Source organism: Cucurbita pepo, chromosome LG01 (genome assembly GCF_002806865.2).
Source record: "Cucurbita pepo subsp. pepo cultivar mu-cu-16 chromosome LG01, ASM280686v2, whole genome shotgun sequence".
NCBI classification, from domain to species: Eukaryota; Viridiplantae; Streptophyta; class Magnoliopsida; order Cucurbitales; family Cucurbitaceae; genus Cucurbita; species Cucurbita pepo.
The window spans coordinates 12,392,308-12,419,356 of record NC_036638.1 but is presented as its reverse complement, the minus strand read 5'-3'; the positions used below and the strand labels follow the sequence as shown (position 1 = coordinate 12,419,356).

Below are 27,049 nucleotides of genomic sequence, written 5' to 3'. Positions count from 1 at the left end.
TTTTTTTTTTTTTTTTTTTTTTTTTTTTTTTTTTTTTTTTTTTAAACCCTAAAAGAGTATTACAGTTGGCCTTTCTCTCTCCTCACTTATTGCCAGCTGTACAGCTCTTTCAGTATGAGTATAGTCAGTCTGAGCATATCGTTGGTAACGATCAACATAATGGCCCTCAGCGCGACATATTTGGCAACGAGGTAACCGACGACCCTGACCTAAATGGGTTCGTCCTTAGTTGGAAGAGTTGTTATCGTGGGAATGAGAATGATCTCGCTGGTTGCTACGGGAGCAGGATGATTTCCATGGGTATGACTACGATTAGTGGTTGCGAATGTTGCAGGAATGGAGTCAAAAGGCTTAAGGGAGTGCTGAATTAACTCAAAACTTTCAACTTTAGAGGTTAAATCTGCAAAACATGAGAGAGGGGTGAGAGCCACCTGAGCAATAAAAAAAGTTGAAAAAATCAATGCCGAGTCCACAAACCAACCAATACACTTTATCAATTTCTCAATGGGTTGGCTAATGATATGAAGTTGGCCACATATTGTTTTGAAGGTATGGGCCGCATACTCAGCAACCTATTAGGTGTCATATTTCATTAGTTGCAAGTCATCCTTGAGTCTTAGTTCACAAGCTTTTGAATGATGGCTGAACATAGTCTTCAATGCGAACCAAACATCACAAACAGTGGAAAGACCAACGACGATAACAATGAATTTCTTAGTGAGAGAGGAGAGAAAGAGAGAAAAAAATCGTTGATCAACTGCTTTCCACGTCAAATATTTGGTGCTGAGTGTTGAGGAGATTTCTGGTTCGAAATGAGATGGTGAAACCAAAGTCCCATCATCGTAGCCCAACATATCTTAACTCTTAAGGAGAGGGAGAAATTGACTTTTCCAAAGAAGATAATTGGAGGAAGAAAGCTTGATAGTGATCGTATGAATTAGAGTGTTGAAAAGAAGAAGATGAGAAGAGGTTTAGAAGCCATTGAGAATAAAGGATCGGGGTTGCTAAATCGAACGGGTTCTGATACCATGAAAATATTTGCTCAAACCACCCCGCAAAAAGAATTGTGAAAGTTTTCTATTTGTAATCATTTACAAAATCAAGTAGATTACAAAAGAAATGGAAAGAGTAGTAATTAATATAATATGGTTTGAAGTACTATATAGACTATAAATGTATGAAATAACTCCAAAGAAATACGTGTGCTAAGAAATTACAAATTAAAAAATAGAAATTTTGATATGAAAAAATTATTAAATAATTAGAATCGTAAGAAAAAAAATAAAAATAAATAAAGAGAAAACCTGCGGCCCTTTTAAAGTCCGGCCCGTATTCGTATGACAGGCCTATACATTGCGATTATCATGAGTCTGTTCTTCAGCTGAGATATTCACAGTCAAGCTCACGAACCGGAGACGACAGCCGAAGAAATCAGATCGATATGGAAGTCCAGGGATCCTCGAAGAAGATGATAGCGACGCAGGCTGAGATGGTGGAGGCTAGGGTTCCAATTCCTTATAGAGACCAGTGCGCTCACTTGTTGATCCCTCTTAATAAGTGCCGCCAATCCGAGTTCTACCTCCCATGGAAATGCGAAAACGAGCGCCATTCCTACGAGAAATGTGAATATGAGCTCGTTATGGAGAGGATGCTTCAGATGCAGAAGATCCGTGAGGAGGAGGCCAAATTCAAGAAGGGTATTCCTCTCATTCCCAAGACTGCCAATGTATGACGTCATTCCTTAATCAGGTTCGTTTCTCTTGCTCTCTAATCTTCTTAAACGTTATCGATTCTATTGATTTCTTGTTATTTTTACCGTGTCATCGATTTCTCATGATCTTGGTTCGAATGTTCAAAGTTCTATGTTTTCTTTTTCTCCTTTCATATTAGGGCTATGATCTTTCTGAGCTGACACCGGATCGTGGATTGACCCCTATAGCATGATTAGAATATATTTTTCACCTTGATTTATGTTGGAACGGATAAGAAAACGCATAAAATTATGGATGAAGGCGTTTATGAAATTCTAGTATGACTTACACGAAGAAATATGTGTGCAATATACGCCAGAATTGGAGAAATGAAAAAATTTGGGAATTTTTATAAAGGAAGAGCTGTTCTTCTGGGCTACCTAAAGTCGAGTAAAATAATAAGATCATTATTTCCCAACCTCGGGTGCTCGGGAACTACTTAGGGAACCAGTTATTTCCCCACCTTTGTCAATGAAAATAGAAACTCCTAATTGGTGGAAACAATTGGTCACATCATAAATCTTTCTCTAAAAGACCAAGGACCTATAGTGGGGTCTTTTTGTATTCACTTGTGCTTTATGAAATGAACCTACTCGATTGACTACTTGAGACAGGTCCATTCATCATTTCTTATGGTCTGCCTCAAAACTCTCAAAGTTCACTTGGAACTTCTTATTGTGAGAGGGTATGTTCTCTTTTAGTTCTACTACTATGCTGCATTTGTTCAAATTTCTAAGGTCTTATAGTAGTATATTGTGTAAGGTTGTGCTGTAGGAAATTCTGTTTTCTAGGATAGTTAAAAGAAAATTCTACCATTTTAAATTAGAAACTTTCATGGAAAGAGGGTCCATCCTAAGTGCAAATGATGCTCCGAAGTTACGACTTATGTGAGTCTATTTTTCAACGGTAAAAGGATCATTATCATTTATCACAGCGGCCACACAAGCTTTCCCATTATTTAATCTATGCTCACAGTGCTTGTTCTTATTGTGTATTAGGAAATTTCTAAGAATTCCTCCCTCAGACGGGTTGAAAGAGTGCTTGTTATATCAAATAGGAGATTATCAAATTTACTTGTCTACTTTTTTAATCTTCACTACTTATTTCTTGATTCTGGGAACTCTAAAATTTTAGTGATGAAGCTTCATATGAAACTAAATTTTTATGATGTAGTAGAAAGTTACAAATAGTAAAAAACAACCCCCATTGCACAATGTTTAAGAAAAGATTGCATCATAGCAGTTTCTGCAAAAATTATCTCCAAATAGACAACTTCCAACCCAGACCCAGAGCCTCTAGGAAAAACTTTCCCATCTTGAATTTATTATAGTATAGAGAAAGAATAACAACAGAACTCTCTTTCTAAAGAAACCCGAAATGAACGATTTTCTTTGCAACATTGTACCACCTTCAGTCTACAATCAATGCCAAAAAAACCTCAATAAATGATCTATTATTCCTTTCCAACCAAATATTTAATTTGAGGGATTGTACAGCATTGATCGAAAGCTTCTTTACTATTCCTTTGATCCATATTCTTAAAAAAAAAAAAAAAAAATTGCTTCTCATGTTTTCTTTATTAAGAAATGATGAAAAAAGCCCAAGAGAACCCCAACATTAGAAATAAAGAGTTACACATTTTCTTGCTAAAAGAGCGTAAAACAAATAAGAGCAATGTATCCACATTGAAAATTGAAGAATGACATTTTTTTTTAAGTTCTCAGACAGTGTACTCAGGGTACACTCATGTGATTGCACATAGCAAGAGGTTATGTAAGGCATATGTCAATTGCTTGAGTGATATCTTAAGCGAGCATGTTCAATGAAGCACTTCTTTTCACTCACAAATGAAGAGGAATCAAATAAAGAAGAAGAGGGGGAGAGGAGGAGGAGGAGGAGGAAGAGTTAGAAAAAGAAGAGTGGGAGGCTGAAGAGATGGGAAAAGAAGAAGAAAAGAGGGAGGAGGAGACAAAGTCAAAAGGCTGATTCTTACATTTGCTAGAAGCACTAATGAAGTGCTAACTACATGGCATTTGAATTATCAAATGGCAATATTCCTCGAATAAATGCACGTGTTTTTATTTATAACTTTGTTGAAATGGTTGCTTGAGGCACAAGACATGAGGTTGTTTTTATACAAAATAAAAGACCTATTGCTTATTTTAGCGACGTTCTTTTGGAGTGGGACACCGAAAACTAACTTATGAGAGCTTGTTGTCATTGCTTTAGAAGTACAAAAAATGGAGATATCATGTTTTGGGTAGGAGCATTGGATGATTTATCAAGTTCATCTTCATTGTTTTCTTTTTCAAGCTTTTCAATCAACCATTCTTACTTGACCTCATTATCATTAAAACCTTTGTTCTTTTCTAATGAAGAATCAAACTTTCTCTGAGGAAAAAATGAAAGAATACAAAGGTTTCCTAAAAAACAAGTGTGCAAAAGAAAGATTTGCTAAAGGAAAGGATTCAAAATGAGTGACCCTAACAAATAGTTACAAAAAGACTTCATCATCAACCCCGAATGAGAAACATTGAACTTATCTAGGGAGTAGAAATCACAAGGGCCTCTCTCCACTCTAAAGATTCTATTGTTCCTTTCGTCCTCACATAACCCATAATAAATCACACGTTGGCTTGCCACAAAAACCTCCATTCCTCTCAAAAAGGCAAATGAAGAAGGAACTTTTCAATCATCTCCCTGTAATCTCTGGCCTCCTAAAGGCCAAACAGTTCAACAATAAAAATACGCAATATAGATTGAGAAAAGTTGCAATTTCTTAGATATGATCTAAGCTTTCCTTTGCCTTCTGACAAAGAATGCAACAGAATGATAATTTGATCAAAGAAGAAAACTTGATAGAAGCCAATTTAACATGCTTTGATAAGGCAACCAAGCCAATTTAACATGCTTTGATAAGGCAACCAAGCCAATTTAACATGCTTTGATAAGGCAACCAAGCCAATTTAACATGCTTTGATAAGGCAACCCTAATCCTCAACCTGACGATCCAAGCTTTTGTTGAAGCTAAAACCCTTGAATCAAAGAAATTAACACCTTCTTATACAAAATTCGGATCAACGAAGAGATAAGGCTAGAATTAGATTACCTCTTAAGATCAAAAATCTAGAAGCAAGATTTGGAACCTTGTTCTAAATTGAGTCGCTCCACAATCGAACTTGATCAAGGCTTCATTGAATGACTCGAATGCAATCTACCACAAGAATAGCATGAAACTTAGAAATTACAAAGATGCTTAAATTTCTAAGGGTGAAAATCTCAATTTGAGAGCTTAATTTCATTCATAAAAAATTTGGTTTTTACCTACTAATTTGTGGGTGTTTATAGTCTCTCCACAAAAGAAACTTCCAACTCTAAAAATGTTCACTAAAAGATGTTAGTGGCCATGATTGGTAAGTTACTCCCCACTACCCTTCAAGTGCCCACTAAAAAAGAAGTTAAAAGGCCATTTTGATGAGTAACTTCCTACCCTTTTGCCCACTACAAGAAGTTATGGAATTAAAATAATAAATAAAGTTTGCGAATAAATTATCAATCAAGTGTAGCAACTCCATGCTCCACTTCAATTGTGCATTCACTTTCGATGCTCCAAATGTTTCTTCCTCAATCGAATCAGCTTGTAACACATGAAATAAAGGTTGAACCGAGCCTATCCAATTTTCTAGATGAAGAATGAATCTCGTTGAATCTTCTTGGCCTTGGATCGTGTAATAGGTTTAGTTGGAACATTTGGAACACCGTGATCCAAGGCCAAGAAGATGCATTTGCTTTTGGAAATTTTCCCTTCTATAAAGATAAGAAAACATACTCACTAGACAAACCCCTTCTAGGATCAGTACTCCAAAGGCAAAAATCCAAACTCTCCAATCAATGATAAGAGAGCCATGTCATTCATCGTTTTCTTATTGGACAATGTACGCTAGAACCCAAGTGATAAAAAAGGAGAGCTCATAGATTGAACGACGTCAACCACAAAATAGTTTATGTAGATGTCAAATAATACAAACGAGGAAATGTAATGCAAAGTGGTCAATCCCCCCATCCATTTATCATCCAAAACGTATGTTTCCTTCCGAACATAAGAAAAAGTGTACCAAGTGAGAAAAGAAGGGAGCTCATTGGATATTTCTTTCTACAAGTTTGGTACCTCCCAAGCTTCTCTAAATTATTGCGAACAGAATAGGGAAGCTTTAAAAAGGAGAAAAAGTATAAACCATAGTAGGTTTGTCACCGTCAACAAGCCTTAAAACAAAAGTTAAGGGTCTTGGTGTCTTTAAACTATGCACAACTGAGTATCTAAAAGATGATATCAAAACAGTGTCAGCTGCTTTCTTACCCTTTGGTTCCTTTGCCCATCTACAACTTGTCTATATTTGCTATGAATATTTGCTAGTGTAAGATGAGGTCACAAAACAGGTAGTAGTTCGTCTTATCAATCTACTGTGATTTGTGGAACTCTCTCATCTTGTTTAGCACATACATGTGGTGATAAATAGGACTACTAAGTGCCACAACTGTTGTAAGACACCTTTGGTCCTTTCCAACATCTTCCATAATTAAATCTGAATAATGAACGACACATTGCTTCCACTACATAAATAAATGGGGCCGTTTTGCTTTTAAATATTTTCTAGCTCGGTTGAGATCTATAGCAATGCAGATTACATTTTCTTCTCCAATTTTCTCCACCATGCCATGGCATCTAAGCAGTTCAAATCTATTTTCATCGAAATTGATGTTGGAAGATGCATCAATGGATTTCAAAAATTGTTTCAGCAGAAAGATAAACTAAAAAGGTTATTAGAGTTTTGTCCTTCCAATTAGTTCTGACTCATCTGAGATCAATGAACAACCATTTTTTCCTTTCAACCTCATGGCTAGTTAATAGATCATTTGTGAGTTCTACTTTCTTTTCCAAATAGGTTACTCTAGCCTCATAGTAAGAAGGAGATATCAGACTGAGACCAAATTGCCCCACAACTTCTAGCATCACATGAAAACTTCTTTAAGCGAATAATACTTCTAGGATCAAATGAAAACTTCTTTAAGTGAATAATGCTGCTTGATAAATACGACATGTGATGAATTGTATTGTTCTATCCTCCCCTCTTAGTTCTATAAAATGGTTGATTGCTCAAGCTTTTTCAATCTATTTCTATCATTAACAAGTTTAGTCGAATGTGGACAAACAAATTTATGCAAAGCCCCACTTCGCCATGGTGGCTTTGCTTTTGATCAAGATTGACATTCAGAGATGGAACTAGCTCTTTCTCTTCTTCCTTAACACATTGCAACTCATGGTTATTTTCTTTCTAGATGTTCCACATTTTTAACCCCCAACCACTTTCATCACATCCTCCTTTATCTTCTTCATCGCATCCTGTTTCTCATCAAGAAGTTTGCATTTTTACTCCACTTCTCCCATCTCACTGTAATAGTATATTTTTATAATTTAATTATTTAAATAAAGGATTCAATAAATTGTCTAAAAAAAAAAGTAATGAGGATTCAGTAACAACCTTAAAAAAAGGCTCAAGAGAGATCCTTTGGGGATGTGATTTTCCCGATGGCATTTGGACTGGTTGTTTTTAGGCATTTAACTTTCGTACTACCTGCTCTTAGAGTTGTAAAGAGACAATTGAGGAGCTTCCTCTTTGTTTTTTTTTTTCATGAGAAAAGGTTTTTCATACATCTCCTTTTTGTATGGCTTGCTCGTTAGGCCTCGCCAGTTGGTGAAAGAGGGTGGATTGGTGCCCTATTTCCTTTGAGGAAAGAGTTTTGCTCAAGGCACTTTTCTCTTTGTTAAAAAGGTGGTTTTTGGGTTGGATAGAAACCAAGCTCGTGGACCAGATAGTTTTTCTTTGGCCTTTTTCCAAGACAACTGGGAGTGTATGAAGATGTTTGTTGAAAGTATGTAGCAAGTTCCATGAGAGAGACAGTTTAGATAAATCGTTACATGAAACTTGATACGAAATAAGACGTCTTAATCATGTCACAAGGACTTTAAGGTGGATGATGGAGTTGTACCCTACTTGCTGTTCCTGATGACAAAATAGAGTTGCATTTAGTGAACTCAATTGCAACTCATGCTTCATTAAAAACAAATCAAGTTTCATTTATGGAAATAGTACCCGAATCTATTGCAAACCACTTCAAGAAAAGCTTTAATTACTTTCAGATAGGTTACAAACTTTTGGTTGACTGATTAACATATTAACTCTCGGACTTAGTGAGGTTTCATTGTATTTTTCAATGTTAAAACATTATTTTCAATGTTTTAGGTTATAGTTTTGCTGGTGGCCATAATGATATTGATGGGCATGAGAGTTACAACCTTTCAATTGACAATGAGTTATTTCAAGGTGGTTATAAATAGTCATTTCTGTTACTTTATAGATTTTGGATATTGTAATGAAAGTTGTATATTTTGCTTCTTAGAGCCAGAGTCTTTGTGGCACATGATTGTTGCATGTAAATGTGTCTGTTTCTAGGCTGGTCATTCCTGTGGGATCCAGATGCACATTTAGAAGTCCTTAGAAAAACACCATTGCTTACCTTGTTTTATTAGACTCATGTAGGTGGGTCTTGAGTCTTCGACGTTTCTTCTTAAGTCTCCTTTTCACTAAATTTCACATCCCATTTACCTTGCCCCCACCCTTCTTTCAATCTGATTGGTTGGCTAGAATTCCAAAGATCAAGTTGTCTGAATGTCTATTTCCTTGGTATGTCAAACATTGTGGACTTTGTCCGAAAATCTTCTTGGTCTTGGGTCCCTAGTGGTATGGTTCTGTGCAGATTTATGGCAAGGATTTAGATCATTTGTTTTGGCATTGTACTGGGTCTTGAACAGTATGTGGGACATGTAGAGTTAGTTTAGCTCCTCCTGTTGGTTTGTAAAGGATATGTTGGAGAAGTGCTTGTTGACCCCACATTCAGAATGTGTTAGTTTTAAGCAACCGGCTTTTATTTTTTATTTTATTAATTTAAAGTTATTATTATTTATTTATTTATTTATTATTATTATTATTATTTTGCATCTTATGAGACACTGGACTTGAGAGAAGTAGGAGAGCTTTTAAAAATATAAGAAGTCGAGAGACTGTTTGGAGTAGGTGCATTCCATGTCTCTCTTTGGACATGCTCATCTAATGATTTTGATTATTTTTTATCCTTGTATTCCTTTTCATTTGTTCCTTTGTTTTGGCCCTTCTATTTTGTAGACCTCTCTACGTTATTCTTCCGTATGACTTGGTAAAAGCTAGTTGCTTATAATAATTTTTTTTTTAGGCATTTAACAATTTTTTTATAAATCTTTATGTAGTTTCTGATTTCACAACCAAAACTATTTTTATTGCCTATGGTATTTATGTAGTTGGGAAAATCATGAGATTTATCCATATGTCAATTATTTTGTGTGGATAATTCAATCTATGTTCTCTTTAGGTGTTTGTGGTTGCCCTTGCTTTCTTATATTTGGATTAGGCTGTTGGGTAAAATATGTAATTGCTAAATAAGTGATTCAAGAGTCTTGAGGTATGGAAGTAATTTCCTTGGTTGAGGTTCTCAGCAGCGTGGGTTTTCCCTGCTTCATTACCTGACCTTCCATTTGAGTTGTTTGAAGGGATGCTTTTCTTAAAATGTTACTGTTGAATCTCTTTGTTGAAAACCACGGAGGGTGGAAACATGAATTTGTTATGATTGGAGAAGAATATTCTTTAGGATGGTTTTGCTCCATATTTGGGGTGCAACATTGAAAATATGCTTTAACCAGTTATATTATGCTTAAGTTAGAAAAAAAAACAAGAGGAATTTTGTAGCTTTTGTCTATTTCACTACAGTGATTCAAAGGTTATATTAAATTCTTCAGAGGTGTATCACCACTTCTCTTGATGATACCCATATGTCTGACATGTTGATTCTAGTGGACTATTCTTCTAGGAATTCATTTTACAATTTTTTCGAATGGTTTTATGTACCTTGATTTATCGAGCGCACATTGAAGATTAGAAGTTGATCTTTCAACTTTGTTGCTTAGAGAAAATGGGCTTGGATTTTTGCATTAATGTGAAAATTCAAAATTTCTTGATTTATTTTGCATGCATCATGTGGAGTTACCTATTAACCGTTTCACGTAAATCTGACAGGAAGCCGTAAACTGCTGAGACTTGTCAGGTTCACTATTTTCCGACGCCAGCAGTTAGTTTCGAATATCATCTTTCCAAACATTAAATCTGTTGAGCATTTGGAATAAAGTTATCCCTTACCAAAAAACGTGTAAACTTGATCCTTTGATTTCTTTGTTAAAATGTCATCATGTTGATGTGTATTGAATCTTGAATATCATTTTGCTTTGTGGATTTAGTCTGATGTCTCAAATTTTGAAACTTTTAGTCGAGGTATTAGCCTTAGCACCTGATCTACTCAGGTCGATAATCTGAAATGAGATTGGAGGGGTTCACATTTTCACATTTTTCTTCCCCTGAAACTTTATTTAATTGATTATGTTTTAAATTTTTTAGGGTCCAGGTTCAACATCTTAAGCTTAGGGGCTTAAAATGGGGGTTTAGGTGGTCTAGATTTAAGAGATTTAAGAGAATTTTTTTAGGGTTAAGTTTAAGAAGTCCGGATTTGGAACGTAGGATCAGAGTCTAGATTTTTAATGTAGATCTTGAAAGCTTCGAGTCCGTGATATATTTAATTGTATTGAATAAATAGTTTGATTTTGTTTGTAAATTAAATATTATTTTTATCTACATGACGCATCACATTAAAAATACTTATAGTACTTTCATATTTATCATCACATGAATTTTTCATGAGACGTGCGGACACGTTAGCGGTTCTATACATGCTTAACTATGGTAGGCTTGAACATAATCATAACATTATAGCAAACATGATCAACCTTTAAGAAACTCATGCATTCTAATGACTTTTTCTATCAAAATATGAAACATTTCATAAACATCGTGTCAAGGACTTAAACATTCATAACAAATTCATTTGAAACAATATATTATCAATAACATAGCAGAAAAATAGATAACATTAACTTAATTAATGTCTTGATCTAACCAAGTGCTACAAAACCAAATATGAATGCAACTAAACCAACTTCTCTTTCATGGCCTTCATAGCGATGTTCTCATGCGTTCAAGTGTTCTTCACCTTTACCTGAAAAAAGTAAAATGTGGCACCTACCTTTACCCAGAAAAAGTAGCATGCGTTCAAGTGTTCTTCACCTTTACCTGAAAAAAGTAAAATGTGGCACCTACCTTTACCCAGAAAAAGTAGCATGCAATAATGATGAGATCTATTCTTTCATGAAACATCATGCCTTTGGTCTCTACTTTACCGTCGAGGTAGAATTAGAATTGGATGTAAAGTACTTCTCTACTCATGCAAGCGCACATGGACCACAAGCAGACACGTATATGTATCCTATAAACATGGCCTGTGGCTAGCGTACACTCAGAGAAAACCGTAGTTTCAAAAAACCGCAGAGGGAAAGGAACACACATAATAATAATATTATGGTGTATATAATATCGTACTGTACTTGTCCATACTAATCATAAGAGAGAAGTATTTTAATGCATGTGACATACCACATGCATGAGGTCCACATAGTTTTAAATCATGACATATATGTATGATATAGATCATACGTTTGTTCTTTTCGTAAATATAAATTTCATGAATAATATATGCACCTTAATAGTATCTCATAAACCTGAGTGAACATTTCTAACACAATGTGTAGAATAACATATAGAGGCTTTATGCATCATACAACATTGATTTCACGATGAGATCCAGGACATAGCATAATCGTTTCATGGTATAACTTATAACATAACATAACTTATATCATAGCATAAACATAATACGACACATATAGGGGTCGTAAGGCACACACCACATACTGCATACAATTCATTCAACCAAGTCAACAGTAAAGCCTCTTACTTAGTTGGCCTAAGCCGAGGTCACTGTGCTCCCTTAATACTAGCTTAAAACTGCTATTTGAGATGCAACTTAGAGTCCTAGCTACCAATAAAATTCAACACACAGACGCGCAACATATCTTCCAAAGTTTGGTTCAGACGTTCAATTTGATCGTTTATTTGAGGGTGGAAGGAAGAACTAAAGTCAAAGCGGGTACCCAACATTTTCTGGAGTCTGCGCCAAAATGTTGGCGTAAAGCGTGGGTCTTGATCCGACATTATCGTCATCAGAAATCCATACAACCTTACAATTTCTTTCATGTACAACTGTGCCTAGTTATCTACCGTAATGTTGTCTTGCTAGGTAGGAAGTGTGCCGACCTATGGACTACAATGAAATCCATAGCGATGTTTTTCCACTTCCATTTCAACACACTGAGGGTTGCAATAATCATGTTGTCCTCTATTTAGGAGCTTTCACTTATTGACATACCAAACACTTGCTTACAAAATCTGCTATGTCCTTTTTCATACTTCACCACCAGAAATGTAGTTTCAAGTCTTGATACATCTTAGTACCGCTTGGATACATAAAGAACGGTGAGTTATAAGCCTTAATTAGTATCTCATTCCTCAGTTCCTCCACTACTAGGACGTATAGTCGTCCTTGACATAGTAACCCGCCATTTGATGATTTTGAGAAGCTGTCCACCGAGCTCACTGTTAACGGACCAAAAATCTTGGCTAATATGGGGTCCACTCGTTGAGATTCAGTAATCCGCTGTTGAAGTGTGGGTTGGATTGTGAGCTGAGTCATCTGAGCTACAACTCCTTCAGTTATTACTACTATATTGGCTCATTCGAAGTTCGCTTGCACCCATAACTCTTTGGCATGAGGACTGGCGAGTGTGTTGTTTTTTGGCTTAGAGCATTGACGACTATGTTTGTTTTTATAAGGTGGTATTGAATGTCTATGTCATAATCCTTCACCAATACTAACCATCTTTGCTATCGCATATTTCAATTCTTTCTGGGTGAAAAAATATTTCAAGCTTTTGTGTTTTGTATAAATTTGAGTCTTTTCTCCATACAGGTAGTGTCACCAGATTTTAAGTGCAAACACCACCACGATTAACTCTAAGTGATAAGTAGGGTAGTTTGCTCAAGTCCTTCAATTGACGGGACGCATATGCTACAAACTTCCCATATTGCATCAATACACATTCTAGTCCCTTCTTAGAAGTGTCACTAATCACATATCCCTCTAAGCTCTCAAGAACTGTGATTACTGGGACCGACACTAGCCTTTGTTTTCGGCCTTGAAAGCTTGCCTCAAGCACGAAACTCCATAAAAATGAAACACCCTTCTTCCGTCAATGGTGTGAGCGGTGAGGCTATCTTGGTGAAGTCTTACACAAAGCGTCAGTAGTACCCTACTAGCCCCAAAAAACTGCATACCTCGATAACTGTAGTCGAGCAATTCCACTTAATGATTGCTTTAATTTTGGTGGGATCTACTGAAATTTCATCATGCGACACCACATGCCCTAAGAATAAGACTTGTCGTAGCCAGAATTCGTATTTAGAGAATTTTTCGTACAACTTATTCTCTCTCAAAATTGTTAGGACTTTTCGAAGGTGCCTAATGTTCTTGATGTCGTTGAGTACACTAGGATGTCATCTATAGACACGATGAAAAATGTGTCTAGACACTCCTTGAATACTCATTTCATTAGTTCCACGAATACAACAGGGGCGTTAGTGAGACCAAAAGACATGACTACAAACTTAGAGTGGTCGTACCATGTTCTAAATGCCGCCTTCGGTACATACCCTCTTTTTCTTAATATGGTGATAACTTGGTTAAAGATCTATCTTGGAGAACACGGCTGCTTCTCTGAGTTGGTTGAAAAAATCTTTGATACAAGGGAGTGGATACTTGTTCTTCATTGTTCTCTTGTTTAACTCTCTATAGTCGATGCATAGACACATCAAGTCATCTTTCTTTTTAGCAAATAACACTGGTGCACCCTAAGGAAATACGCTAGGCGAATGAAGCACTTGCCTAGTAGATCTTGTAGTTGCACCTTGAGTTCCTTTAGTTTCGCTAGTGCGATGCAGTAGAGGACTTTAAAAATAGGTCCAATACCCGACTCAAGTTATATAGCGAAATCCACAGCTCGGGAAGGGGGTGTGTCTGGTGAATCCTCTGAAAAGACATCCAAAAATTTATTCCCTATTGGTACCATATCCAAGGTCTTCGCTTTTCCTTGATACCTACGACACTAGCTAACATGGCCCAACCTCCTAGTTGGATCGATTTCTTGGCCTTCATCATTGAGATCACCTACGGGGCAACTCTAGTGCAAGTGCCCTTAAATTTAAAGTTGGATAGAGGGTGAGAATACCATTTACTTTTTATGACAATCTATGCTAGCGTGGTTTTCAACCAACCAACAACTATTTGGTATTATGTCGAAGTCCGCCATACGAACAACTATTTGGTTTACGTCCAAAATTCTTCCCGCCACTATTACCTATCCACCCTTTACCCTATTCTTAGAAACTAGGTCTACCCCTGCTGAGGTGCTGATAGTCAATACATACAATAAGGGTTCTAATTGGAACCCTACTTGTCTAACAAATGGTATAGATATAAACGAATGTGTAGAGCGTGAGTCAAATAAGGTTAAAGCATAATGTTATGGGATAGATAAAGTACCTGTCACTCATGTCTTTTGACTGAGCAATTTGCCATGAGAGGAAATCGTTGGAGGACAAATAACCGAAGAAAATTGTTGGAAGAAGAAAAAAGAAAAACATAAAGCGCAAGAAAATGACAGAAGTAGGAAGAGAACCAAAGATTTGGGATTTATTGTTGCTGAAACACCGTGCTAATGTTTCTCATTTAATTGCACTGTTTAAAACAAATTACATTCTAAAAATGGCCGGAGTGGCGAGCTAAAAATATGCTCTTCAATTCTAAGTGTATGCGTTAATTCCTGTAGCCAAAAAAACAATATTCAACTAACTAATTTTAAGGAAAACATGAATAACCTAAATAAAGAAAACCACATGCTTTTATCTAACAATCTCCTCCTAAAAGCTGTGGTATATCTACCTTATTATTTGAACTCCGATCTTTGAGCGAAATTCCTCAAATTTTACCCGCCCTAGAGATTGGTAAAAATGTCTCCAAGCTGTTCCTCTATTGGATGAAATCAATCTTGATAAGCCCCCAATATGCACACTCCTACATGTAATGGAACCTGATCTCTATGTGCTTGCTCCAATTGTGCAAAACTGAATTTTTGATCAGGGAGATCGTAGCTTTGTTGTCCACGTAGAGCATTGGTGAATCACCTTCTCTTCCAATGAGTTCTTCCATCAGCCATGCAAGCTAGACCCCCTGTGTGGCCGCCGTCGAAGTGGCGATGTACTCTGCTTCACAAGAAGACAAAACAACTACCTTTTGTTTAGTTGATTGTCAGTAGATCACGCCGCCTGAGAGGAAGTAAATCATCTCGTTGGTGCTCTTACGATCATCAACATCACCAGCCATGTCACTATCAGTGTAGCCGACCAGCTCAAGCTTCTCCTTTCCTCTCCCTGTATAGTATCTCACTCCCCAGCCTCTAGTTCCGGCCAAATAAAGCAGGATGCACTTGACAACCACCTCCTTTCCTCTCCCTACACAGTATCTCACACCCCAGCCTCTTGTTTTGGCCACATAGAGCAGGATGCGCTTGACAACCACCCAGCCTCTGGTTCCGGCCACATAACGCAGGATGCACTTGACAGCCACAAGATGCTTCTCCCTAGGTGCTTCCATAAACCTACTCACGTATTCAACAAAATAAGCAAGGTTAGGGCGTGTGTTTACCAGATAGCGTAGACTCCCGACAATGCTACGGTAATTGGTGGCGTCGATTGCCGTCGTAGTTGTAAGGACCGGGCTAGCTCGATGACTAAAAAAGGTGGGTAAATTTTTCGCAAAATAAAACAAAGAAATTTAAAACATTATATTTACATTATTATCAATATAGAGTTTATACGTAAGTATTCAAAACACAACATACTAATTAAAACACAAAATAATAGTTAAAATACAAAACAAGGAACTGACACAAAACACTTTGAGACAAAAGGGTCAACGATGACGGGTGAGGTTTGTCTATGGCACCTGCTCCAGAGTCCGCTCCCAACCTTGACCAGCTCCTTATCACTTGGAAAAAAAATGGAGAATAAGGAATGAGTACAAGACTCAGTAAGTAGCCTGCTTGTAGGCTCTTAATCGTGTCCTTGATATGCTAGGGTACCACATTATTTGTTCTTGTCTTGTTCTTGTTCTTATTCTTGTAGTAAGTACTTAGGCCCTCTAATTCTTGTTCTTGACTTGGGGTTCTTATCTTGATCTTTCTTGAGGACCTTGGTTCTTGAATTCTAAAACCTGGGTTTTTCTTTAAGAGCCTTAGTACTATGGTTTTTGGTTCTTAGTTCTTGGTTCTTGGTCCTTTGTTCCTGATTCTTGTCTTTGGAACTAGGATCGTGATCCATGTTCTAGTCCTTGATCTTTCTCTTGTTCTTGGTACTTTCTAGGTTCTTGTTTTGTTCTTGATTCGTTCTCCAAGGCACTCCCCCCAGGATTTACGGTACTAGACATGCACCTAACAATTCTGTGTCCAAGGCTTCATGCATTCCAAGCGACACAGCCTTAACCTACGCCCAAGGCTACATGCGTTCCAAGCGATGTAGTCTTACCGCATCATAGGGCTTGCCCTTCAATATGGTCTGCTTAACCTATGCCCAAGGCTTCATGCGTTCCAAGCGGCATAGTCTGAAAACCTACATCCAAGGCTTCTTACGTTCCAAGCGATGTAGTCTTAATACTGCATCTAGGGCTTACCCTATAATACAGTCTGCTTAACCTATGCCCAAGGCTTCATGCGTTCCAAGCGGCATAGTCTGAAAACCTACATCCAAGGCTTCTTACGTTCCAAGCAATGTAGTCTTAATACTACATTAAGGGCTTGCCCTATAATATAGTCTACTTACCTACGCTCAAGGCTTCATGCGTTCCAAGCAGCATAGTCTAAGTCATGAGCATGTTGTACCGTGGGAGATCTTAGGAGGTTCTTGATTCGTGGCTAAGATAACTTACTCCCTTCTTGCTCTTCCGTGACCTTAGACTACTCCCCTTGATAGGCCATAGAGGTCACTTGCTCGGTGCATACTTGAACATGGCATCCTGCAAGTCTGCAGGGCATCTCTTCTAGGTGAGGGAAACTTTAGGCATGACATCCTGCAAAGAAAACATGGTGCAGGGCATCCCACCTAGAAGAGGAATTCTTGGGCAGTGCTTGGTGGGAGGTCATGGGTCACTTTGGACATGACTAGAGTATTACCTAGCATTCTTCTTACTTGGGTAGTTGTAAAGCTTGTGTGTTGTTGTTTTTGGTTCTTAATCTTGTAAGTTTGAAGGACATGAATATATTTAAGTTGTTCTAGAAGATCATAGATTCCTAGGGAATTCTTTATAGGGTTCTAGAAGAGTCTTAATACTTGTGGTGTTTCCTTTAGGTGTTTCTTGGGTCCTAACTTGGTTAGGTTCCAAACTTACTCCAATCAACTTGAGACCTCAAACATATCTTCACGTCCTTCATAATCGACCTTATAAGAAGTAGCAAATCATTTGGAGCATGTATAGACCTTGAATTTCCATAAGTAGTCCTAGGGGCATTTTGGTCATTCTACCCCTAATTCTTTGTTTTGCTACTTAACGTATTCCAATGGCTTCCAAACTTCACCACATCATCAAACACAATAAAATAAGATCTACTACAGAGTTTCATAGAATTTGGAGGTCATCTAGGTCAATAACTGTAGGTAGATATCCTTAGGGGCATTATGGTCATTTTGCCACGTTTCTTGGTTTTCCTACTTATCCTTATCTAATGGCCACCAAATTTCATATTTAACCTACAAATGCTATAATATGCTCAGTATTAAAATTTCATAGGTAGCAGAGTTCATCTAGTGGGTTATTTTTAACGTTACCTAAATCCCAAGCGATTTCTTCGGTTAAAGGCCTTAACTCACGGTTCCTAGGGTTTTTCTTTCATTGTATCCTTAGTTCATACTTGGTTTAGGGTTCATACGAAAATAAACGTGATTCCTACAAGTATTTCTAAACAAAAAGTCCAAGGTGGCTACTTACCTCGTTGTCGACGTTTGGGACTTCTGTTCTTGAGCTTCCGGTATCCTAATTACCTCAAATTTCCTTCCACAGACTCCTTATTGTGTTTACTTTTTGGAACCATAAAGTTTTTTTATGAGAACTGGTCTAGAAAGAGGTTAAAATTGAGAAAACCCGAGGGAAGGTCGAGTTTTGGGTTGACATGGCCGTTTCAACTGAACCGGCCACGTCATCGTCTTCTTCCTCCAGGCGGGAAGAAGACGCAGCCGGCATATAGCACCATCGTCTGAAACTCGCCCTCCCCAACTCTGATCACACTGTTTCTCTCCTTGATTTCTTCATGAAACTTAAAGATGGTGTTACAAGGAAGAGCTAGGGATTGATTTCGTAACTTTTCGTGGATTGTAGCCTAAGATATTCTCTTCCAAAATTCGTCCAAAATATGATTTCTCGCCGTAGTAAGAACAAAGGATTTCTTATTGGGTAGCCGATTCTAGGGATTTTTTAGGCTCGATTTCTTCATGAAACCTCTTCCTTATTCTTCCCTCAAGATAAAGGAATTGGTTTGGAGGAACGACTTTGAGTGTGGGATCTTCATTTTGAGAAACCACTCTCGGTCTGCAAGTTACCCGACACCTCTGATTTTCAATCTCTTGGGTATCTTGTTCTAAGACGTTTCAACTTTTGATTGGTTTCGCAAAGTTACTCGACTTCTTCCTATGAAGCTAAAGGAATCCTTAATTTGAAGGAAAAAAGGCCGTAGATAGGCATTCGACACCTCCCCCAATTTGAACCCGAAACGGATTTTCTTCAATTGGGCACGCTCCTGAGGCTATTTCTCTTTGTGATCTTCTATGAAAACATTCCATGGAGGTGCAAAAACTTATTGGGATCGTCCTTGATCGGCGAATCTTGTGTATCCTCGGATTGAAATTTTGAGTTTTCCTTGAAGCTCTTTAATGGTGGATTGGATTGGAGGAATGATTTCTGGGCACTTTCAAGACTCTATTCCTTCATAGAACTTGTGGGTAATCTTGTTTAGAAGCTATGAGAACAAGTTTGAAAGGAAATGGTAGAGAATTGCTATCGAATTTGGTAGAAACCCGAGAGTAGGAGACCCAAAATCTAAACGCTTATTGCCAATGTCTGGGAGCTCGACTTTACTCGATTCTTGATCCAAACTATTGCCCCAACTTCAGAATATATAGGGGAAACTTAAATTGACATTAAAATCTCCGTCATGAACTATCGGTTGGATTTTCTGGAAATTCGCCAGAAATATCTACTCCGATGAGAGCCTCACCGACTTTGGTTTTGAATCCTAGCCGTTGGATGTGACGATCCATGAGTGTTCTAGAATATATACAAGTTTGGAGGAGATCCAACGGCTGAGAGTCGAGATTCAAAGGATTTTGTGCAGAAGGCACTGTGATGGTTCTCATTTTTTTAGCAGAATGGCAAATCCGTAATTATCCTTAACTTCAAGGGTATTTTGGTAATTTGTCACTTTTCGAATATTTTATTATTATTTTCTCGAATAATCCATAATTTTTCTAAAAATTCTTCATCCCTTGTTGGTCATTTTTCCCTTCTTGAGGATCTTGAAATTCCTTCTAGATAAGGAATTAAAAATCTAGGAAGATCCTCGATAATTGTAAAAAATGACATTTTCGTCATTTTCACTTACGTTTTCATTCTCAATCCTTCTCCAAAGGTCTTAAGTCCTTAAGATTACTTCTTAGGGTATAGAAATGACTTACTAAGACCCTTTTCCTTGCTTAATCCTCTTAATTTTCTTCCTTTGATCCTTTGGGTCTTGCATAGGTGGCTTTCCTTCATTTTTTTGGGTGTTACAGTAGTGTTTGGCGTCCTTGTAGGGTGTTACTGTCCGCTAGCTTCTTCGCGTACGCCACTTGATAGATGGTGATGTCGACAGTACTCTGTTGTACTTCTATGCTGAGGTAGTAGCTGAGCACACCGAGATAGCTCATCTTGAAGTTCTTTGACATCTCCCTCTTGAATGCCTTGTCAGGGTTGTCGTTGTCTAGGAAGCCAGGAGCCCTTCGCCACCAGACGAGCCTTGTACTTCACAACTTCTCACTCTTCGTTACGCTTCAGTTTGAATACTCATTTGAGCCCTATGGCTCGGTGTCCCTGCGGCAGCACGGGTTCTTGTCTACTTCGGCGAAAGAGTTTGGTTCATCCATGTTGATGATATGCAGTAAGTTCGGCCTCCTCTTATTCGAGCTCGCGAGCCACTAGTCCTCCTTCTAGTAGGTCTTCAATCCTCCAGTACCTGGCCGCCAGACCATCATCATGATTGGCATCTAGTGTCGAGTCCACAATACGTGGTGTTGCGAACTCCACTGGTTTAGGGGGCGTAGCATGAGATGTGGTTAGTGTTGGCGTAGGCGTAGTCCACTGATATCATTTAAATAAGCAATTTTTCATGAGAGGAAATCGTCGGAGGAAAAATAGCCGAAGAAAATTGTTGGAAGAAAAAAAAAAACAGAAAGCGCAAGAAAACAACAGAAGTAGGAAGAGAACAAAAGATTTGAGATTTTTTTTTGTTGCTGAAATACAGTGCTAATATTTTTCATTTAATTTCACTATTTTAAAAAAGTTACATTCTAGACTGAACTGGCCAACAAATCTTATGCCTAAACATGACCTAAATGGCCAGCTAAAAATATGTTCTGCCATTCTATGTGTATGAGTTAATTCAGATAGCCTACAAACAAGATTCAACTAACTAATTGTAAGGAAAACGTGAATAACCTAAATAAAGAAAACCATATGCTTTTATCTAACAGTCACCACTATGTCGGATTTTCCAGCTTCCTTACTAGTGGATGCATATGCTCTTGCCTGAGAGTGGGTCTACATAGGTCTCTTTGTATCACCAAATCCCCTTGGTTGGTTAACCGGGTTTTTCATCCTCCTTATGGTGCAATGCTCAACAAGGTGGCCTTCAGGTCACATCTAAACACAAGCTCTAGATCTGGCCATACACCTTCCCCAATATTGCTTTTCACATTCGTGGTGTTGTGGGTTTTCATTTCCTTGGGCCCTGTCTTGGTCCCTACGATATCTATTCTTTTGTTGTGGTCTGCGCGCCAATGACGAATGATTTGCCTCCCTCTGTTCATACTGTCGTTTCATTCTTATAGTAATGATCGACTCTAGACGTTCCTCATCCTTAGGCTCCTCCATAGTCTTAGCTGACCTTAGGGCAACATCATAAGTGGTAGGGTATATGGCCTCCACAGTACGATGAATCTTTGCGTCCAAGGCCAGGATGAATCTCTAGCCATCATCAATTCTGTGTCCACCAGCTCTGGTGCGAACCATTTCAACCTCATAAATTCTCTTGCATAGGTGTCAACAGAACGTCCACCCTATGTCATATGGGTGAACTTCTGTTCCTTCGAAGTTGGGTTGTCTTCGGGTAGTACTCCCTAAAAAATACTTCTTTAAATTGAGACCATGGTATCACATTTCCATCTGGGTTGAGAATCTCTCGATTATCCACCCACCATAATTCAGATCATTTTTCAACATAAACGATGCGCATGATACCTTCTAATCATCCATACAGTTCATTAACGAGAAGATCGTCTCCATTTATGTTAGCCACAATTGTGGCTCTGTTGGGTCTCTTGAGGTCCCATAAAAGTACGTGGATCATACCACTTTAAATCCCGCAGATACCTCACTTCTCACGTGGACTACGTACTGTTGGCTTGTTGGGTAGCCACCACTGTTTGCATCATGGTCTAAAATGATTCCCACATCAAGTTCGTTGTGGGATCTATTCCAGTTGTCGGTGCTGTTGGGGGTGACACTGCTACATCTGTTCGAGTTACTGATCCTTCACGAGCTGGACTCTCTGTACCTCTACCCTGTCCTTTAATAGAACGTAGACTCCTTCCTCAACGTCCTCTTCTACGTCCTTTAGATGGCATGATTCTAAAACCAACATATATTACAGTCAAGGGTGACATATTCAATCATGAATTATATCCGACAATGACAAAGCAACAACAACATATTTAATCAGTGGCATTTACCCTAATTCTTTTATTATCTTATGCTTTACAAACCTGACAGTGATGGGGCATCAGCGGATTGAACCATAGAACATGCTAAGTGTTACAATCACGGTTTCTAGGTAGCGGATTTGGCGATTGTGCGACACCCACTCTCACCACTGAGTGGGTCAAGCCTACTTCGAGTTACGTTGCCTACAGTCGGGCAACGTAAATACAAACCTCGAGTCTCGATTTCAAGAGAAGATTTTTGAAAGCGGGGGAGAGAGGTTTTAGAAATAGAGTTTTGAAAGCAAGAGAGAGAAATTGAAATTGGTGTTATATGGGAATGTAAGCAAAAAGGCAACAACAACGGCTCACGACATATAACTATCGGGTAGGGAGAAGTTGACAACTAGTCATATCCCCATATAGTACATTTTGAGGCATTTCATGTCTACCAGGCATAACCATGACAACGCCGAAACGTCCTACTCTTAAAGAAAACATAAAAGAAATAATATAACATGAAAGCGGTAAAAGAAAGCAGTAAAGAAAGCAATGAAGTAGTACAAGGCAAAGGTTTCGGCGTGTCACGGGCATGCGACCATGGGTAACATGCCTTGGACAAGCATGATCGTGACATCCTCCCCCACTTAATTGGTTGACATTCCTATCAACCGTCTCATTTCTTCGAACTTTGCAATTTGAGGTGAGGATGTTTTCAGGTCATCAACACGTTCCCATCTGATTTCTTCTTGTAGAATTTCTTTCCACTTGACTATAAATTCCTGTAAGTTGTGCTTAGGTTTTCCAATGCGATGGGTTCGCTCGGCCAAAATCTCTTCTACTTCTTTCGTATTCGGGTCCTTCAACGTCACTGATGGTCTTGTCACTTGGTTGCGTTGCTAGTCATCATCGTCTGGATGGTATGGTTTGAGGTTACTTACATGGATGACAAGATGAATTCTCATCCATGTAGGTAGTTGGAGACGATATGATGTCCTTCCGACTTTCTCAATGACTTCAATTGGTCCCTCATATTTTCGCACTAGTTGCTGATCTCAATTCTCTTGGAATCTAAATTGTTCTGATCTCAGCTTGATCATAACTTGGTCACCAGCTTGAAACTCTAATGCTCTTTGTTTGCGGTCTGCCCACATCTTCATTCTTCGGGAGGCTTTGTCCAAGTATACTCGAGCTATTTCAGAGGTTTGCTTCCACTCTTTGGTGAAGTTGTATACTTGAGGGCTTCTGCCAGCACAGGATGGTCAATAACATGGGGCATGAGTGGTTGTTTACCACATACTATTTCAGAAGGGGTTTTTCCTGTCGACGAGCTTTGTTGGCAATTGAAGCTAAACTCAGCGACATCAAGCATCTGTACCAAATTCTTCTGTCGCGCATCGATAAAGTGACGTAAGAGCTCCTCAAGCATACTATTGAACCTTTCGGTTTGTCCGTCAGTTTGGGGGTGATAACTGAAAGAGACGTTTAGGCTCGACCCCAATAGCTTGAGCAGTTCAGTCCAAAAGGTCTCGGTGAATCTCGGATCGCGATCATTGACAATGCTAGTGGGAATGCCCCACAACGTGACTACGTGTCGGAAAAATAATTGTGCGGTCGCTTCAGCCGAGCATGACTTGCGGGTTGGGATAAATGTGGCATATTTGGAGAATCTGTCAATGATGACCAAGATGGACTCCATTTCTCCTACCTTGGAGAGGTGTGTGATGAAATCTAGAGAAATACTTTCCCACGGTCGGGACAGGACTGGTAGAGGTTCTAGTAGTCCCGCAATTTTGTTTCGTTCAACCTTGTCTTGTAGGCAGATAAGACAAATCTTTCTGAACTGGTCGTGGAGGTTTGGCCAATAATACCCCCTTTTTAGGAGGGCATAGGTTCTCTGCCACCCATTGTGGCCCGCCCATGGTGTGTCGTGAAATTCTTTTAGAATGAGTCTCCTCAAGTTTCCCGAACGGGGGACATAAAGATGATTTCCTTTGGTGAAGAGTAAATTGTCTTCGGCCCAAAACTGGCGAATCTTCCCCTCTCTAGCTAGCTGCATGATGGCCTGAGCGGCTGGGTCTTTGGCTAGGAGTTCCTCGATACTTTTTCGTATTGTTCCGCTCAACTAACTTGCTTGTAGACAAGCTAACATGCATACGGCCGCATGCTCGCTCTTCCGACATAGGGCATTTGCAGCTTGGTTTTCTTTACCTAGCCTGTGTTCAAACTGGAAGTCAAATTCGGCCACAAATTCTTGTCAATGTGCTTGTTTCGACGATAACTTGGGTTGATCAAAGAAGTGACATATGGAATTGCTGTTTGTCTTGACTACAAACTTGGCTCCGAGAAGGTACTGTCTCCAAGATCGTAAACAGTGGACCACTGCCAGCATTTATTTCTCGGATGTTGCGTACCTTCTTTCGGCCTCGTTTAGCTTCTGACTCTCATATGCAATGGGGTGTTCCTCTTGCACTTGGACGCCCCCAAGGGCGAAGTCTGAGGCATCCGTCTCGACTTTGAAAGGTTTCTTCACATCAGCAATCCCCAAAGCTGGCCCTTCCATCATGGCGTTCTTAAGGTTGTCAAAGTCTTCTTGACACCGTGAAGTCCAATTCCACTTGTTTCCCTTCTTTAATAGTTCGGTCAAGGGCTATGCGCGCTTCGAGAATCCTTCAACAAATCACCAGTAGTACTTTGCCAACCCAAGGAAGGAGCGTACTTCTATCACTGAGGAGGGGTCTTCCACTCCTTGATGGCTTTGACTTTCTCCTCTTCCATACCTACCTTGCCTGCTTCTATTACGTGTCCAAGGAAGTTGTTTGCCGTTGCGCAAACGCGCATTTTTTCCTCTTCACATATAGTTATTGTCCTCTCAGCTTTTCGAAAACTAACCGCAGGTGGTGTTCATGCTCTTCCATGATGGAGATGTAGACCACTATGTCGTCCAAATAGACAACCACTAATTTATCGAGATACTCGTGGACGACTTGGTTCATCAAGGTGCAGAATGTGGCAGAGGCATTAGTCAACCCAAAGGCATAACTAGGAATTCAAAGACCCCATATCTAGTGACGCAAGTCGTTTTGGGTACATCTCCCTCAGAAATCTGAACTTGATAATACCCCGACCTTGGGTTGAATTTTAAGAAGTACTTAGTGCCATGTAGTCGATCGAACAAGTCGGTGATGATGGTTAGAGGGTATTTATTCCTGACAGTGATTTTGTTTAGAGCGCGGTAGTCTATGCATAGGCGAACACTCCCATCCTTCTTCTTTTGAAATAACACTGGGGCTCCGTAGGGGGCTTTCGCAGGTCTGATGAACCCGGCAATAAGTAGTTCATCCAGCTGCTTTTGTAGCTCCGCTAACTCAGGTGGAGTCATTCTATAGGCGTTCTTCGCTAGGGGATTTCGACCCTGGTGTCAGTTCAATCTCGTGGTCTATGCCTCGACGAGGTGGTAAGGTTTTTGGTAGACTCTCTAGCATTACTTCGCAGTACTCTTCTAGTACACGTTGTATTTCTACAGGAACAATGTCAACCGTTCCTTCAGTTTCAACCGCAGGGATGGCCATGAATGTCAGTTCATTACGTGCAAGACCACGTTTAAGTTGGAGCGCCGAAATCATCTTGATTCCATCAGGCTGCTTGATGCTTGTCTGGACAACAGTTGGGATTGACCCTATTATGACTAGGCAATTTGCTAAGGTATGGGGATCACCTTATGCTCCAATAGGAATTCCATCCTGAGTACCACATCAAAGTCATCCATTTTGACGATTACAAAGTCCACCAAGTGATGGTGTTACTATAACACGTGCCGAAGCAATTTGGATCTTAGGCACTCTAAGTACATCAATTATAGTAAATTAGCTAGCATGTTCAAAAGCATTAAAACTCAATGAGTTTGAATACTAACCTTTTGTAGTTCAAATTCTTTTTTCCTCACGAATCGGTTTCGAACCACTACTAATGTCTTCCCTACTATTCTCCGGCCTTGATTACTCTATTTATAGAGTCATATTTTCATGTTCATGAAAATTTGAGATTACCAAATTTTGATACTCAAAATTCCATTCAAATTTGTGGGATTATGTGGCAAGCATGCAAGTTTGAGTTAACCAAATTTTGACACTAAAAATTCCACTCAAATTTGTGGGGGTTTTTTCCCATGCAAGTTTGGTTAAACCAAATTTTGACACTCAAAATTCCACTCAAATTTGTGGGATCATGTGGCTAATATGCAAGTTTGGTTAAATCATATATTGACACTCAATATTCCATTAACTCAAACATGGATTTTTCCATTAAGTGATTTTGACTTCATTGATTATGAATCCCTATTCATAATTAAAATATTTAAATCCTATTTAAATATCTCCAATTTTCTCTTTTTGTTTAATTCATAATTAAAATAAAATGCAGTTAAATATATCGTATATATTTAGCATATATTCCCTAATTTGAAATTGAACGCTTCGAACTCACTCGTCACATTGTTCTTTAGTCCGATATGAGCTAGTAGGGGGATCTAATGGACCTACAAATCATGGGATCCAACGATCCGAGATTAACCAGCTAAACTCATTAACCTTGTTAACCAACATTCGTTAATTACTAGAACACTCCACTATAGTCTAGTATTTGCACTCCCCTCACTATAGATATATTTCTGTCCATTTGATATAACCATGATTAGTAAGTCGATCCTTCACATGTTGTTCGTAACTAGAGCTGGGTCAATTTACCGTTTTACCCCTGAAGTTACTTCTTGTTCCTTATGTCCCCCTACTAGCTCTAATGAACAATTGGTTTGTTGTCCAACTAGTAAACCGAATCCCTCTCAGGCCAATGAGAGGGTGGGGCCTCTTGTTCAAGACTTGGAGTCAGTAGTTAAGGGAACTACCTCTCTTCTATCCCTAAAAGTGGGTAGAAGAGAATTCCATCTTGCACCCCACATCCCCAGCCATTCACCCAGTCTTACCCCTGAAATGGGATGCCTATTGAGTCGGCGAACTCGAGCCACTCTCACCCATGCAAATCTAAGGATAATTTCGAATAAACAGGAGTTCATGGTTAGCTCAAGATTAAGATCGAGTT

The 27,049-nt window shown here is 38.8% G+C and overlaps 1 protein-coding gene across 1 annotated transcript; it reads left to right on the top strand.

Annotated features, from left to right (window-relative positions):
• Window positions 1-1,328: 1,328 nt before the first annotated feature.
• LOC111811047 (NADH dehydrogenase [ubiquinone] 1 beta subcomplex subunit 7-like) lies at window positions 1,329-10,238 on the top strand. The gene is made up of 2 exons (XM_023697817.1): window positions 1,329-1,749; window positions 9,917-10,238. The coding sequence occupies exon 1, from the start codon at window positions 1,442-1,444 to the stop codon at window positions 1,730-1,732; it is 291 nt and encodes a 96-aa protein (XP_023553585.1). The 5' UTR covers window positions 1,329-1,441; the 3' UTR covers window positions 1,733-1,749; window positions 9,917-10,238.
• Window positions 10,239-27,049: the final 16,811 nt, after the last annotated feature.

Excerpts from the sequence above, each read along its gene's own strand:
- LOC111811047 (XM_023697817.1), top strand. The coding sequence starts at position 1,442 with ATGGAAGTCCAGGGATCCTCGAAGAAGATGATAGCGACGCAGGCTGAG.